This window comes from Pleurodeles waltl, chromosome 6, assembly GCF_031143425.1.
Source record: "Pleurodeles waltl isolate 20211129_DDA chromosome 6, aPleWal1.hap1.20221129, whole genome shotgun sequence".
Lineage (NCBI taxonomy): Eukaryota > Metazoa > Chordata > Amphibia > Caudata > Salamandridae > Pleurodeles > Pleurodeles waltl.
This window is the reverse complement of record NC_090445.1, coordinates 228,284,211-228,301,543: the sequence shown is the minus strand read 5'-3', so window position 1 is coordinate 228,301,543 and position 17,333 is coordinate 228,284,211. Positions and strand designations below refer to the sequence as shown.

Here is a 17,333-nt window from a genome sequence, read left to right as displayed (position 1 = left end):
CCCGGCACAGCAGAATGAGCAATCTGCTTCTTTTGACAATAACTATCCTTCTGGTTGACCAAACCGCACCCCAATGACCCTCTCTGTTCCAGAAGATATGGGTGCACCTTTTGAGTGCCCATTTCTTTGTCTCCTGGGCTGCACTGCGACAAGGAGCGACGATGCGGTGATCTTAGCTAACAACTCGCTAGACAGGCTACTTCAGCTTTTGTAGCCCTGTGCTGTGAACAGGAGGGCAGCTAACTGACTCGGAGTCTCTCCTTCTAGCTGGGCTCTGGGGATGACTTCTCCATGAGCAGGACACTGCAGGCACAATTCTTTCCTTCTGTAGCCCAAGGAGCAACAGGTTCATTCCAATGTTGGTGCTACCTCTTCGTTGACAGTTCGAAGGTCACAAGGGTGGTCCTTCTTTGGCCCTCTTCTCCAGTCACATGAGCTCCAAGTTCTGGGTGTCAGGGGTGCCTATATATGGCCAGAAAGTGTCCTTAGGGGAGGTTGAGGTCACTAGCCAATGTGCTACTAGTTTCCCTCCCACCTGTGACAACTTCTTTTGAATTGTGGCATCTAGCTATCACAGTGTGCTCTATTGTGCCCACTCCCAAGATCTCGGGACCCTTCTGTTGGTGTGTGGAACTTTGGTCACCTGCCCTAGAAGTGTGGCTACTTGTGGGCAACACACCCATGGAAAAACTGATTTGCCCAGTGTTTTCCCCCTCTCTGTCTCCAACGGCAGCCTGTCTACCCAAACAAAAGAGAAGACCCTCTCTAATGTGTTCACCATCTGCTCTTCAAAGGTGGGTTCCTGTTTGAAGCTTGCTTTTTGGGCCAGCATTCTTTGCGGTTTTCTTCCAGGAGGAGGTTGAGGAGGTATCACCTCCTCCACTTGAAGGCCTCTATTGTTGCCTGTTCTGGAATTGGTTGACATATCTCCCCAGGCAGGAAAAAGGGTGTCTTGTGGAAAGCCTCAGCAAATGGCCACTGGAAAATCTGATAATGGTGCAACTTTCCAACAGTTGGCCTTAATTTTGACTTGGGTGTCAAGTTGGGCTTAATGTAACAAGTTGTTTGATACACTGAAGTACCAACTTTGGTAGTCCCATTCAGAAGTTAGAATGGAAGAGTTGTCAGCGTGCACTTGTTTACTATAGACTTGGAGCCCACCGTAACAGGCTATATTGGCCATTAAAGGCCCACTCCACCGTTAAAGGTCTTCGGGTCGGGCCTTTAAGGGAACAGGACTTAAATGGCCCGTATTGCCCAGCTACGAAGGGCTATAAGGCTATTAGAACATTCTGCCACTAGAGGGCAGAATATTCTAATAAATAAAACAAAGGCCTTACAGAGTCCGAGGGGACTGAAATTACCTCAAGCTCGCTGAGGCCCTGTTCACAGCTGTGGCTGTGAACAAAGAACATTGGAATGTTGAGGCTTCCGGCTTTTACCAGCCATTAGAAGCCTGGACCACCGCATTGTCTCCAATGGAGCTCTTGATCATAAAAGTTACATTTATAGAATTTCAGTTAGTGAACCCTCTGAAATGCCAAGGTGTTTCAAGACCCAATTCCAGTTCAGTGATCCTCTTAGTAAACCAGCACACCTTGCAATTACCACATATAAAATGGCCCCTAATGGGGCCAGTGCCCCACAGGGCTGAAGGTGTAGGCCCTTTTAGCACTCTTACCTTTTTTGTTTCTTTTTTTTTGTGCGGAACAGCAGGTCCCGTAGGCCCTTCCCTTTCCAGAACAAGAACGTTGGTTTCTAAATCCTGAGGCTGCCTGGATTTAGAATTTTCGAGTCTTTAACTACTTTTTTCATTTCGAGAGAGCTAGGGCAAAATGTTTTAACACATTAGTTTCTCAGTTTTGTTCTCATTCTTCTGTAGCATAAGTAGATGTTCTCTATTGTTTGCTGCCCTCTTATGGGCCTTCTTGATGATTGAATCTGGAGAATTCTTATCTCTTAAGGTCTCTGTGAGTTTCATGGCATAGCATTATCTGCTTAGCTGCCACAGATTGAGAGGGGTAAAGTTCGGCTTCCTAATTGAGTTTATTTAATGAATCTTTAATATAAACAGATTCATAATTGACACCAGCCAGTGATCGAAGTTGGGATCTGATGGACACAATGTACCCATACTTTTTTTGTATTTAAGACAAACAGTTTCTCTACTTTCTGTGAAAAGAGAACCACCCTGGGACAGGTAATTCTGACAATCAAAATGCTTCAGCTGAAGTGTAAGGCAGGTAATCTCCTGTGAAACTGGGGGAGAGGCAGACAGCCAACAAGCCTTTTCGCCAGTGTTTTTCCTCGCATGAAAGAAATGTAAATATGTGCAACTGGTCAATCTGTAATTGTAAAGGGTGCTTGGAAGCCAGTATGGGCTTTGATTAACAGAAGCACTTAAAGGTTCCTGATTACACAGATGTTTCCTTTTTGAGTGTTACTGGAAGGGAGTTACCATGCAAGCTTTAAAGTGTGTGCTTTTAAAAGACAGTTATAAAAAATTGTACTACATACTGTTCTGGGTATTACTAAAATCTATATTTAGAATAAAAAAAAAAAATCTTAAACCTTTTTGTGCATTTTTGTAGCAGCCTATATTACACTGTATGTAATGCAAGTTTAAAATAATGACTTACATATTCACTGTGCTTTCAGTCACAGGCTGACGTCGTAGCATGAAACATAAAAAAGTGGCTATTCTCTAATACACCAACCAGGTTTCACTTTTGTGGCTTTCTGGCTACACCTCGAGCTCCGCAGTGAATTAACTTATGAAGGTTTCATAATGTAAACTGGTGCATTTTCCACTGATTAACTTACCTTGCATTTATTTTTCATTTAAGCTATGAGTTATTTTATATTTCTAGTTGTCTGAAGGTGAAGGGCCTAATGAAGTTACAGAATAGTGTTTCTTTTATCCATGGCTATGACCACGCCCCTATTGTGCACAGAATCACAGTTTGCATATTTTTTTCCAATGAACTTCGACCGCTGACAACGGCGAAGTAAGTAGGGGTGTGCAACAAAGCATATTTTTTTTTTCTCACGTAGATTTGTGAAATTTCAGGAAAAGTTCCTAAATGTACACTTTCAGAACGAAATGTGGTTTGATGATATTTAGTATTGCTTATTTTAAGCCCATGAGCACCTAACGTACAAGTCTATAGGGATACCAGAGAGAGTATGATTTTGAGAAGAAAATGCCTCTTGACGAGACTTCTTCTGTGCAAACTAATCTGCTGATATCTTGTGACACTTTCTTATGCAAAGTGTGCACTTGATTAAAAAAAAAAGTGACTTGAAATTGCATATTGTGAAATTCTGCCTAAAACAAAATTTGTGAATGTTGTGCATGTCAATGGCATAATTATTTTTTTCTCAAGCCTAATAATTGCCCCCCCCCCCCGTGAGGCTAAGCTTTGCAGACCAGCCATAAATGCAAATATCAGACTACTGGACAGTAACTTTATGGGTTGCAAATAAATACATAGTAATCAGCAATACACAAACTACATTTGTTGAGCCTTTGTATCCAGTTATTGCCTTATTTGTCTGATAACGTAGGCTAGTGGCAGAAAAGCATTTCCACATGCCTGGCAGTGACTAAGATTCTACAGTAGTGACACAAGCATGCAGCGTAAAACGTGCCACCGAGGGACCGGCTGCTCCCCAAGGCCTGCACAGAGAAAGAAAGAGGTATTGGCTAGTAGTGCAAGATGAGGTCTGCTGGCACTGTTATCAGTAATGCTGTGATGTTGGCAATGGCCAGAGAAGGAGGTGAAACACTGAGACTCAATGAATGAGCAAGTTACACTCCCCTGCAGCCATCAGTACTCTGACTCCATCCTTCTCTCTGACCAGGCCCTGCTGCATGTATAAGAGTTAACTGAGGCTTGTTTTTACGCCTGCAGAGGCGAGAGTGGTGGGGATGGTGTGGGCAAAGAGAAGATAAAGGTGCATTGAGTAAAAAAGAAACACGTAACATGGTGGATCCCAACATATAGCCGACTGTTATAATTTCTGTACCTTATTCATAATGGTAAATGTAGTGCACTTCTAGGTGGAAGGCTCTTTACTGAGCTCTCTTTAGGTCATGGAATGCTGAGTAAGTAACAACCGCTTAAAAAATAGTTTTGGACTACATGCAGTACTGGGCTTCAGGCTACAGAACTGGATTGCCTAGTTGAACCTACTGCACATTTCTTGCAGCGAACTAGGTGCCCAATATCTACATAGTATCCACTGTTTGATGTTTACACAGGACTAAGGCCCTCATTACAACATTTGCGGTAAAAAACGCCCACCGCCGTGGCGACGGCTACCAAAAGAACCGTTGCCGCGGCCACCAGCCGTCTTCCAAATTATGACCATAGCCGGAATTCCGCCAGAAAGATGGCAGAATTCCAGCTGCGGCCATGTCTTGAGCCAAACTGCCAATGTCATATTATGAGGAAAAGTACCGCCAGTCTGTTGGCAGTACTTTTCTCCATTTTACCGCCGTCCTCCTGGGTTATAATGAGTGCCTAGATGCTTGGCGTCCGCACGGGACCTAGATGCTTGGCGTCCGCACGGGACCTAGATGCTTGGCGTCCGCACGGGACCTAGATGCTTGGCGTCCGCACGGGACCTAGATGCTTGGCGTCCGCACGGGACCTAGATGCTTGGCGTTCGCACGGGACCTAGATGATTGGCGTCTGCATTGAAGCTAGTGCTTAGTGTCCATGTGATCTTGGTTTTGAAGTCGCTGTGGGAACCAGTGCTAGGCGTCAGCTTGGGAAGCAGAGGTTGGTTGGTGTTCCTTGGAGATTCTGGACCTTTGGACTGACATAGTGCCTCTGCTGCTCGCGGACTGTTGTCAGTTTGAAGAAGATGAAAGCACAGATCTGCTGCACGGATAACAGGATTGGTGCAACGTCCTCAGTATAGCTCGACCTGGCAGCCTTGTCACAGATCACAGAAAACACACAATGAATGCAAACTGGCTATGCACACAGGCAGAACCAGAGCCAAATGTTGCAAGATGAGGTACTAAGGCTCTTTTAATCAATGATCCATGTAGATTAAATGACAGTAGCTTTTCAACCAGCCTTCCATTTTACATATCCTGGAGTGGAGGCTGCTCATTTCGAAGCTCAGGCCTGACAATGCCAGGGACTCCTGAGACCAAGGACTAAGGGCAGTCTGTGATATGAAAGCTGCTTGGCTATGAGAATATCACCAGCCAAGAAGTTGGCACCACTACCCTGACACCATGAACAAGTCCAGGGTCAAGAAACTTGGCAAGGATACAAATGAGTACATTGTGCCTTTGGAAGGTCAGCATGTGCTGAACATCAAGTTGGAAATTCCTGCAAAAAAACTGCAGTTCACAAGTCTTCCTTACCCGTGCCAGGGACATGCAGGGGGAGGGGGAAGTATCTGTCAAAATGTGAATGTAGTACAACTCACCTTTTTGTCTGTTTGTCTTTAGAGTGATTGTTATCTCTGGGTTAGGACATATTCTTTCCACTGGAAAACTACCCATATTTATTGTGCCCACATCTTCATGGACTACATAATGGTCTTGCAATGGGTAGGCTGCCTTAGCTATTTTGATTAGTTGGCAGACATTCATGTTGGGTTGAAAGAGTAGATTCCTGGACAGCTTTGAATTCATGTAGTCTGACGGAGGGCAATGCAGTGCGCGGAACAGAAGGACGCAGGAGGTTCTTCAGCCCTCCATGCCCTGCTGCTAGAATTGATTACTATTTGCTGCTATTGCTGACCTTTGGATGCAGAACCATCTACTCAACATAATAAAATCTAAAGCAGGTTCAGCATTTGGTTGTGTGTAGGGGTGTGTGAGGTTGCAGATTCAAATACCATGCACTCTTCATTATTTATGTTCAACTGCTCAAGCAAGTCCAAAGCTGGGAAGGCTTTCTTTGTAAGGAAGTTGAAAAGGTGCTCTGTAGAACAGCAGTTTTTGTCCAGACCCACGAGTGCGATCACCGTAAACTGAGCAGCCACTCGCCATCTAACCTCCCAGCTGCCTACAGGTCCATGACTGTAAGAGGCAAGGCTTTCACGAGTGCAGAATGGGATGTATTCAACTGTTGAGTAGCGGCCAGTTGTTTTCCTGCTGCCAATCTGTGCCAAGCACAGTCTTGAGTGGATGAGGGAAAAATGTCATTCAGCACCGAATTAGCTACAGTGTGAAGTCTCGTTCATTTTGGGACTGGCTATAGTATGTAAACGAGGTCTCATGAAGCTGAGTTTCTACTTGGGTTAAGGTGGGAAATTTTTATCGACAAAGGTTGAACGTCACCCACTTTTAACTTGTGCATGATGTATTAACTTTGGCAACAGTAGTATTACTTATCAGCTGAATTAAGTTAGTTTCATTATCATCATAAAAGTTTTTTGCATTTTGTAAGTAACCCAAACATATAAACTGAAATACAAATATGTTACAGTGTAGTTGATTTTCAGGTAATAGTTAATCCAATATACATTGAGTCCCAGAACAATTTCAGGCAACACTACATGGTATTGATTTTACAGTAAAATGACATTTTAAGGAGACTGCTACATTTCTGCCATTTAAACACTTTCTGCAGGGCACAGGAAGGAAATGCTCTTTAATGCTGTTCTCCTGATTCATTTTCTGGGTATCTGGCCATTTGAGAGGTGGCCATTGAGATTTGGTTGATGACTAATAGGTGTTTGCGTACTAGGCTGGTTTATCATACAGCAGCCTAATGACATGTAGTAACATGTCCTGGTCCGTGAGGAAAACAACATTCCAAGCTTTTACAGCTCCTTTGTTGGATGGCAGTATGGTTGCTGTTCCAGTATATTGGTTAATGAAGCCTTTGAGACTGCTCAGATTCTTGCTTAACTTTAGTGATGAGTTTGGGAGATTGTGGCATAGAACTGCTGAAGCCAAGATTAGGACCTTATGTTAGGGTCGCCATTCAGGAGGCAAAGTGAGGCAGCTTTTATTTAACCTGTTCTTCTGTTGTGGCACTGAAGGCTACATTTTTTAACCTTTGTCATTTGGCTATGTTAAGTTTCAATTTTGCCTCTTGTATTTATTCTGTGAGAGTCGTGCATGCAAGTTCACCATCCCTTACCTTGGCTCCATGTTTTTGTCCTGTACTGACTTCCTTTCTGAATGCTGTGCAAGTTTGCACGTCGCCAGTAAGGAAACAAGTTGTGATTGTATAGTGAACCAATAACCTATCAACAAAAAAAATGCACTACTAACCCCCACCCCTCTGCTACTTTTACAAAGTTGAACACATACTCGTCAGTACTTCTCAAAGGGGTTCATAGCTTCATTGATATATTCAAGTGTTCTCTGGATGTTGTGTAGGTTTAATTAAAACGGACATTCTAATGAGTGAAGGGATTTTGACTGATTCAGTATAATCTGTTTTGGACCTTTTAGGCATTGTTTTATTAGATCTGAGTGCTTCTATGATAGTCTGCAGGCTATTCTGATGAATGTGAGTGTTAATGTGGGAAGTATGAGTCGCCTGAAATGCCTGGGTCTGAGGCCCTTGCCTTGATGGGTCCGAGGCACAAGCCTTGCCTTGATGGGTCCGAGGCACAAGCCTTGCCTTGATGGGTCCGAGGCACAAGCCTTGCCTTGATGGGTCCGAGGCACAAGCCTTGCCTTGATGGGGCTGAGGCCCTTGCCTTGATGGGGCTGAGGCACAGTCCTTGATGGGGCTGAGGCACAGTCCTTGATGGGCCTGAAGGACTTGCTTTTATGGGCCTGTGGGACTTGCCTTGATAGGTCGGTGGGATTTGCCTCAATGGGTTTGTGGGACTTGCCTTGATAGGTCGGTGGGATTTGCCTCAATGGGTTTGTGGGACTTGCCTTGAAGGGTCTGAGGGCTACTATTGATAGGTTGCAAGTTGTGCCTCAATATGTCTGAGGGCTTGCATTGTTGTGATTGCTTGCTTGTCTTCGAGGATATAAAGGATCTTCCTTGACTGACCCAAGGGCTTTCTTTGACTAGTCTGAGGACATTTCATGACGAGTCTGATAGTTTTCTGTGACAAGGCTGAATTTTTCCTCAACTGGTTGGAGGGCGTGCCTCCACTGGTTGGAGGGCGTGCCTCCACTGGTTGGAGGGCGTGCCTCCACTGGTTGGAGGGCGTGCCTCAACTGGTCGGAGGGCGTGCCTCAACTGGTCGGAGGGCGTGCCTCAACTGGTCGGAGGGCGTGCCTCAACTGGTCGGAGGGCCTTCCCTTACTGGCCGGTTGGAGGGCCTTCCCTTACTGGCCGGTTGGAGGGCCTTCCCTTACTGGCCGGTTGGAGGGCCTTCCCTTACTGGCCGGTTGGAGGGCGTTCCCTTACTGGCCGGTTGAAGGGCTTGCTCTTACTGGTCGGTTGGAGGGCTTGCTCTTACTGGTCGGTTGGAGGGCTTGCTCTTACTGGTCGGTTGGAGGGCTTGCTCTTACCGGTTGGAGGGCTTGCCTTTACTGGTCAGAGGGCTTGGCCTGAGGTGTTTAAAAACCTCACTTGACATGTCTGAAGTTTTTTTTTCTTTTTTTTTTTTTTTTTAATGACTGGGGGCATACCTTGATTGGTTTTAAGACGTACCTAGATGTGTCTGAGAGCATACCTTGACTTGTCTGTGGGCGTATCCTTGATATGCCAGGGTACTTACCATTGACGTGTCTGCTGGCATAACTTGATCTATCTGTAGGCTTAGCTTAACAACTTGTCTTGACTGGCCTGAGGGCTTGTGTTAATGGGACTGAGGGTTTGTCTGAATGGCTGAAGGACTTGTCCGACTAACTGAACAGCTGTTCTAAAGCAAACACTTATTTGTTTCTTCCTCTCCAGATGCAATCAGCACCGAGACCTTTGAGTATCAGCAAGTTGTCATCAACACCACTGAGAAGGTGTCGGACCTTTACATCCAGTTGGAGAAACTAGGAGTGTAAGCCCAGCACTGAATAAGAGCACATATCCTTTGGATTGGTGGATGCAGAGGCCGACTGGTTAATATAAAAATTGGTTGTGTTGCCATTGCTATGACTAGGGTAGAGTTAGTCAGATATTGGACAAAGTCTGATGTGACTCCTCTTGCATTTCACTGACACTCACATGTTGTTTATCTCATTTTCCGCATGGCACCTTGCTTCTGTCTATCATTTGCCCTTCCACTGAACTGCTCATTGTCTAGTCTCTTTCACCCCCCATCCTTATTTTCTAACATCCTCTCTCCATCTTCTACTCCTCTTACACTTCATTGCCCTTCTCCGTTTCTCTCACTCATCTTTTCCCGTCAGTCTTCTCAGCCTATCCTCATCTATAGTGTTGTCAACTCACTGTCTTTCTCTTTCCCGCACTTCTTTTTGGTGTCTGTCTGTTATCACGGTTACCTATGTGTCTTCATCTTTCCTCTTCATGTCCTCATTTTGTAGTGGGAAGTTTGGGCAGGTTTACCGTCTTCAGGAGAAGGCGACTGGCAAGATCCTAGCAGGGAAGTTCTACAAGACGAGGTTGGCCAAGGAGAAAGAGAGCGCTCGCATGGAGGTGGAGCTCATGAATAAGCTGCATCACCCCAAGCTGGCCCAATGCGTGGCTGCGTACCAGACGCGGACCGAGATGGTGATGGTGCTGGAATAGTGAGTGCTTCATCCACTGATGCCCTCAGAATGTCTATAACATAGCAACATTGAGCAGTGTGGGATAGCATGACCCACCAATGCCCCAAGGCCCCTTAGTCACAGTCTCTAGCAATGTGGTGTGGGGTAAGTTTGAATATTTTTGCAAGGGCAGATTTTGTTTCGAGCTCAACCCTGCCCCATGATTAGGTTTCATCTAGACTCCATATCCTGAGACTGTAGTTGATGTTATTGGCCTTCCTTTCTAAGGCCGAACACGGTTACTGATTCATAGCTCATATTGCATGGATCCCATACAATTTTACTCATGTCATAACATTTAACTCATCTCATTTTATACATTTTAATGCATTTTATAACCCTTTGACCTCTGATGCCTTAAGTATATCACAGAGGCCATAGCATACTTAGCTTGCCGTACATTTTGGACTGTCTTGACTGACCTCGATTTTGCAGACATAATGCTTTTTCTTCACAAAACCGGCACCCAGTGCTTAATTTGTGCTGGTGGCTTCCGGTGCAGAGCACCAGCACTTATTTTTGAGGCCCGCCCTTATTTTTCTGTCTCAAGCATTTACTGCGAGAAAAAGACATATGGAAAGACGGAAAAAAGAAAAGCATAAAAGCATCACAAAGGGAGAAAGGAGAAAGCAGCACTAGTGAGCTGAAGGGGCAGGGAGTGGCCGTAAATGGATTAAAGAGGCCCGAGATTGCTTTAGGATTATGTTGCCTCAATATTCAGTGCACGCACATTTAGTTGCAACAGCCGCGTGTTTCAGAGGAAAGCTCTGAGCACCGGCACATTTTTATTTCCAAATTAAGCACTGCCGGCACCAAAACCATGCTCTTTTTAACATTTTAACTTAATTCTGCTGTCCTCCAAAAAACGTTATTTTTTTAAGCATTATGGTTGACGTTTTTCACAAGAATAAAAAGCAGGCCCTTTATCACTAACAAATCCTGAATTCGAGGTGGCTCACTGAGCAGCTGCTAATCACCCTCTTTACATTGAGGGATATTTGCCAATGTGCTGGCACATCATTTTTGACCTCGGAGCTGGTCAGTAATGCTTGTTGTTTCCCATCATCTGTCTTAAGGACCCCTGCCTGCCACCCAAGGTTCCTTAAAGGTGAGAGTTGAAATGCTGTCTTATCGTTTATCCTAACTCGCCCAATTTTTTTCTTTTCCCATTTGCTCACAGCATTGCAGGCGGAGAGCTGTTTGAGCGTATCGTTGATGATGCTTTTGAGCACACAGAGCCTACATGTGTGCAGTACATGCGCCAGATCCTGGAAGGTGTGCAGTACATGCATAGCCAAAGCATTGTTCATTTGGACCTGAAACCTGAGAACATAGTCTGTGTGAACCGCACTGGCAACTATATCAAAATCATCGACTTTGGGCTGGCCCGCATGCTTGGTGAGTTTACTTCCTCTTCTCCCTTATTTAGTCCCTCTTATGCACATATCTTACTCTGCCCACCCCTCCTTTGTTTGCCCTCCTATGTTCATTCGCTCTCTGCAAGGTACCTGCGTATGTTCTCTCTCTAGCTTACTGCACGCCTAGCTGAAAGCACACTCATTTGTTGGGACCGTTTGGCGATATTCCCAATAGGACCATGCCTTTTGGAGCACTGGGAGGCAGGAAAAGAGTTAACAAAGGCCTTATAGGTGAGAGACTCTAACTGGCTATGCTCAGTCTTTCAGGGACACCTGTCAATTGGGGTGTTTTTGCAGTTTACTAAGAGGCTTGAAGGACTTGGGAAATCTCAAAACGTTCTGTTACCTCAGTGTGGGAGGGTATAGCTGTGCTTCATTCATTGAAATGTGGGCATGCTTTAATAGATCTGTAAACACATACTGCTACTAGTAGTACTAGGTTTGATTTCCACAACAGAAATAAGCTATGCCCACATACAAGTAATGCAGAAACTAAAAAGCAGGGGAAAGAACCTGACCTAGACAGTTCTTTGAGATTTATCACAGTGAGGCCTACAGCATATGTGCAGAGCTAACGAGGGGCGGCTCCTCGGCAATGGCGGTAGAGCATTACCCCACTGGCTAAGAGTCAGCAGCGGGGAAAAAAAAACAATATTTCAATATTGTTTTATTTTTCTGCTGCTGGCTCAGCCGGCATGTGAAGGGAGGGAGGGGCGGGGCCGGGCCATAGGAGGGAGAAATGAGAGGAGTGGAGTGCACTAAATGTGCATGTGTGTTTGGCCGGCCATCTTAGACCGGCCAAACACACATGCGCACTTAGGTTTCTCCAACCCGGCTGCGTTGCACAGCCGGGTTGGAGAAACTAAACAGACCCCAGTGCACTGTCTGACCGGCAGATCAAGCCACTCAGGCCAATCCTGGTGCTGCTTTCATACTAGGTATAGTATGAGAGCAGCGGCAGGATTGTTTGGTAGGCTGTGCTGGTGTCCCAGTGAATGCTGGGACACCAGAAGAGCAAAGGAGTGAGGCGGCGGCGGGAACGGTAAGTGTTTTTTTTAATTTTTTTTATTTTTTTTTCTATTATTCATTTACCCCATCCCCCCCACCCAGCACCCCTCTTGATATTTGCAGCCGCCGCTGCTGGAGCCAACACATTATAATTAATTTTGAATTATTATTTTAAGGTGTGTTTGTTTACTATAAGCACTAAAGTTTCAAATGGGGGTCAGAAAGATCTTTACCTTTTTGTGAAGGGCTATGGTGTTAATCATCAGCTAACTCACTGGCCTGAAAGCCAATTCCCTAGATTTTCTCTCAGCCTTGGCTCCCAGCAGCTCCTGCACCATCACCAAAATCGGACAATGGTTGCTCTCCTGCCTGGCAAGGACTATTTTGCAACCTCATTTCACTCTGTACAGCTGTTTTCCTACAAAGGAATCCTATTCTCTGCACTCTGCCTCTTATCTACATACAAATTTTACTCCCTGGTTTGGAATTTGCAAATGTTTTCAGCTTAACGCTGAGGTTTACCCTTCTTTCTGACCTTATGGGGTGAGTTGTGTAAATGGGAAACTCGCATAGTTGCATGCATGAGGCATGGCTTGTAAAGAGTGGGACAACCTTTGTAGTTTCTTTAACAAATTAAATCATTTTTAGGCACTTTAGAGAATTAAAGGAGGTTATGTGAATGTTTAGGAAGTAAAGGCAATAATTGGGTGGCAAAGTACACAAGCTCAAAGTAGACAGGTACCTCAAGTTGCCATTGCACTGTGGTCAAGGCTATGATGTTCTCATTGATATGATGTCTGCACATCAGTACAATTCTTTGGGATCATACAAGCGGGAAATGTACTGCTCGTAAAAAGGCTCTTTTTGTTTTTGGCAGTTGCCATTATTCATCCACTTTATCCTTAATGGTGTGATAGTTTTCATTTATGGGTCACATTCTAATGTTTCTCTTTTGCCCTTCTAAAGGCCTTAAACTTTCCCTGTTCGATAAAGAGGCCCAGGTTGTTTGACAGTACTTACTGGTTGTTTTCCAGGGAGCTTTTGGTTGGCTGACTGGCCTCTGACTGAGAAGCAGCTGTTGCTACCGCTAGTCTGGTTCCATATGTGTTACTGACATTCATAGCTTTTTTAAATTGAGCACACAGGTAACAAGCATCTAAGGCTCTGCCCTCAGACGTCCAAAAGATTCCATGTGGACTTTTAAGTGCAGAAACATCTCTGGTTTAGATTTGGAAGGGGAATGAGCAATACAGGGATCTGGTACTGCAAAGAGACCGAGAACCCCAGCTTACTGGGACGATTAAACAGAAAAATTACTATTAAATTGGCCCAGTAGAACAGTACCAGAGAAGACATGCCTTGCAGTGAAATGTAAGGAATTTGAAGTATAATTGTGTAATAATATATATGTTTAACTGCTCCTGGGCGCTGATGTATGGGTTCTTCTCTTCACTCCACAGGCCATGGAACACAGGTGAAGGTGATGCAGGGCACCCCAGAGTTCATAGCCCCAGAAGTGATTGCCTTTGAGCCCATTGGCTTCACAACTGACATGTGGAGCATCGGTGTCATCTGCTTCATCCTGTAAGTGGCCTGTGGGCATGCACCACACTAGATCTGAAACGTTAGCTTAAATTCCAGAGCTGGACTAGAATAAGCATGGAAAGTTCTGGCTGTGCAAGAATTGATGTACAGATGATCACTACCGAAATTTGAGGATAATTATTAGCTATATCTCCTCCTCTCCATTTTGGAAATTGATGTTCTATCTTTACTTTTATGAGAAGGGCTGCAGAACCGTAAGCCTACTCTTAATTCTTAAGCATAACATTTACTGCCTATCTGTAATTGGCCTTTGTCACAAATATACTCTTCAGCCATACATCAGTCCCCAATCCTAGTGCTCTCTATACCCCTAGAGTCTGCTCCCTGTGACATGCTGGTCTGAGTTGGCCTGATTGAAGATTATCATCTCAACCCATTCTGTATTTTACAGAAAAGCAGCCCCAACAGAAACCCAAACTAACTGTGCAGCGTTCATGCTTGCATTCTTTGATGCTGGACTATAGCACGTTCTTTCTCCCCTAACAATGTTTCCTCCACCTCTGAAAATGTTCCACTTAGGAAATAAATATATTGCAGTCTATCCTGTGTTCTTTTACCAACCTCAATAATACTTATTTTTCCATCAGTCTAACCAGGTCTGCTCACTGGGAGTTAAATTTAGGACCAGAAGCTTTTTCACACTAGTTTACAACACCCTTACTACCCCGCCAAGTTATTTTACCTTTGTTTCCACTTCTTGCCCCTTTTCTATAATAATTGCATGCCTAGTGAGTTCAGTCAGTGTCTCATGAGGATCTTTATGACTTTTGGAATAGTGTCTTGCTGTAATAAACAGTGCCAAGCTATCCTTCTCTTCCTTACCCAAAGTGGCATCTCCAAACTGTTCTGCAAGTTTAATCGCCAATGTGTAATGTCATTTGTTTTAAATAAATGGGATGATTTGGCATCTAGTGGGTCACATGGCATGAGATTTGTCAATGTGTTTTGCTGATTTGACCAAAGTGTGAAAGTTGTGTGCAGAGACAGACTGGCCTACATATAGCTGGGAGATTTCTGGCAGTCTGGTGTCTCTAAAAGGGTGATAGTGCGGGACATAGTTGGTCACATTTGAGAAACAACTCTACCCCTGGTTCCCCAGCCTTTCACAGGCACTGGTCTGCAAGGAAATACATTTTGTCACCTACTAAAACAGTTGAGTGAATGAATTTATTGTTGAGTTAACTCCTGTGTCCATTTTTTGCCGCCTCCCTCTTGCCCATTTCAGGCTAAGCGGGGACTCTCCATTCCAGGGGAACAATGACATGGAGACGCTGCGCAACATCACTGCAGCCCAGTGGGAGTTCGACGAGGAGACCTTTGAGGAAATCTCTGACCGATCTAAGGATTTCATCAGCAATCTCCTGAAGAAGAGCATGAGGTAGGCCACCGGTATATACAACCGACTCAGTCTGCCTTCTCAGCCCAACAATCAGCTACTTGTCTGCCTTCTCCAGGCAGCATTAATAATTCGCCTGCCCTCGATGTAGAGTATTTAGTTGTGCCTGCCTTCTCTGTAAATAATTCAGGTATTTATATACCTCATAAGTACCACAATCTGGTATTAGTTTGCCTTCTCCCAGCAGCAGTCAGTCATTTGCCTGCCATATCTTTTGGACCATCAGCCCTTAACATATCTTCTCCATGCAACAATCAGTCATTTGTCTGCTTCTCTGCTAACCAGTCAGTCATTTGCCTGCCGCCTCTGGGAAGCAGTCGTTCATTTGTCTGCGCTCTCTGCGCAACAATAGATTGTCTTCTCTAACTAAACAATCGAGTGTTTGTGTGTGTTCTTCACCAAGTCTGTCATCAAGTGGGAACATCACTCGTCTTTAGGCTGTGAAGAGGAATTCATTCCTTATCAGCACCCTAATGACAGTCTATACCAGGCAATGCATTTTGTCCCCAGATATGTAGCAAATTTGTTATTCTAATGTTTCTACATTTTTTAAAGGTTTGTGTCTGTTAACCTTAATAAAGTTTATCTGATGAGGTTTGTGATGTGTTGAAATGCTTCAGTTTCCTGTTGTCCAACTTCGTTAATTTAACCACAGGGCATTTCAAATCAAAGGCTACATTTTACCTGCTCGGGCACAGTGGCACTTAGGTCTAGCATACTTGGAGCAGTACTGAACTACCTTGGTGAACATCTATAAATGCTCTGTAATAAAAATGGCAAGATTTTAGTCACCCAAGGAAGAACAAGCATCTCCCAACATTTACGATGCGTTTCTCTGCTTTAATGCAGCAAACTCTCTAGACGGAGTGAGTGTTAGAAATGGGGTCTCTAGTTGGCAGTCAGTTTACACCTTATCCAAGTAGGTACCCTCGCTCTATTCAGGGTAAGGGAGAAACACAGCTCTGATAACCCTCTGCTTACCCCCTTAGTCACTTGTCACAAGCAGTCGGGCAGTTTGTAAAGTATTTGTACAAACACACACAGTAACACAGTGAAAACACTGCAAAAGGACTCCACACCAGTTTAGGAAAATAACCAATATTAATCTAAATCAAACAAGACCAAAACGACAAACACCCAACGTACACAAGTAAAGTGAAAAGAATCCTAATCCATAGGAATCAATGGGTGCGTTGTTTTAGCACAAAGTACCTGGTATGCGTAAAAAAAAAATGCTACAGAGGCAAGTGTGCTTCGGAAAAGCAAGCAATGCGTTGATTCCTTATTCGCAAGTGAGGCCATGCGTCAATTCTTTCTCCGTCGGGTAAGCAATGCGTTGATTCTTTCCTCGCAGGAAGGGATGGGTCGATTTACGGACAAGCAGCTTCATGTCCGTGAAGTGATGTTGAAGATTTGACATCCAGGGACGATGTGTGGAAAATCCAGATACATGGCAACAATTAATTCACGCTGAGCTGGTGATGCCTTAATTTCAGGCTCTCCAGGGACTGGATGTGGCACCACTTGGCAAGTCAGGGGGTCTCAGCAAGAGAGCCCAGGTGCTGGCAGATGAAGTCTTTGATGTCCCTGAGACTTCTTAACAGGAGGCAAGCTCAGTCCAAGTCCTTGGAAGAACTTCACAAGCAAGATACACAGCAAAGTCCAGTCTTTGTCCTCTAAGGCAGAAGCAGCAACTGCAGGCCAACCCAGCAAAGCACACACAGCAAAGAGGCAGTACTCCTCCTCACAGCTCTTCGGCACTTCTCCTTGGCAGAAGTTCCCCCTTGATCCAGAAGTGTTCTAAAGTTGTGGGGTCAGCAGTCTAATACTTATACTCTTTTCTGCCTTTGAAATAGGCAAACATCAAAGGAAAGTCTTTGTAGTGCTCAAGACCCTGCCTTTCCCTGTCCTGACCCCAGACACGCTCTAGGGGGTTAGAGACTGCTTTTGGTGAAGACCGGCACAGCCCTATTCAGGTGCAAGTGTCAGCTCCTCCCTCCACTCTAGCCCAGGAACATCCATCAGGATATGCAGGACACACCTTAGCTCCCTTTGTGTTACTGTCTAGAGTAAATTCACAAAACATCCCAACTGTCAGTCTGACCCAGACGTGGATTCAGCAGCCAAGCAGAGCCACAGAACAGTTAAGCAGGAAAATGCCCTCTTTCTAAAAGTGGCATTTTCAAACTCACAATTAAAAAAAACAACTTTATCAAAAGAGTATTTTTAAATTGAGTTCAGAGACCCCAAA

General features: G+C 44.7%; 1 protein-coding gene across 1 annotated transcript in view; it reads left to right on the top strand.

Moving 5' to 3' along the window:
* LOC138301517 (myosin light chain kinase, smooth muscle-like) overlaps window positions 1–17,333 on the top strand; it is a 326,421-nt gene that overhangs the window by 291,448 nt on the left and 17,640 nt on the right. Inside the window, exons 17-21 of the mRNA XM_069242031.1 lie at window positions 8,847–8,943; window positions 9,431–9,634; window positions 10,836–11,053; window positions 13,542–13,665; window positions 14,912–15,064. Of these exons, the coding sequence (XP_069098132.1) occupies window positions 8,847–8,943; window positions 9,431–9,634; window positions 10,836–11,053; window positions 13,542–13,665; window positions 14,912–15,064 (796 nt within the window). The remainder of the gene's footprint in view (window positions 1–8,846; window positions 8,944–9,430; window positions 9,635–10,835; window positions 11,054–13,541; window positions 13,666–14,911; window positions 15,065–17,333) is intronic.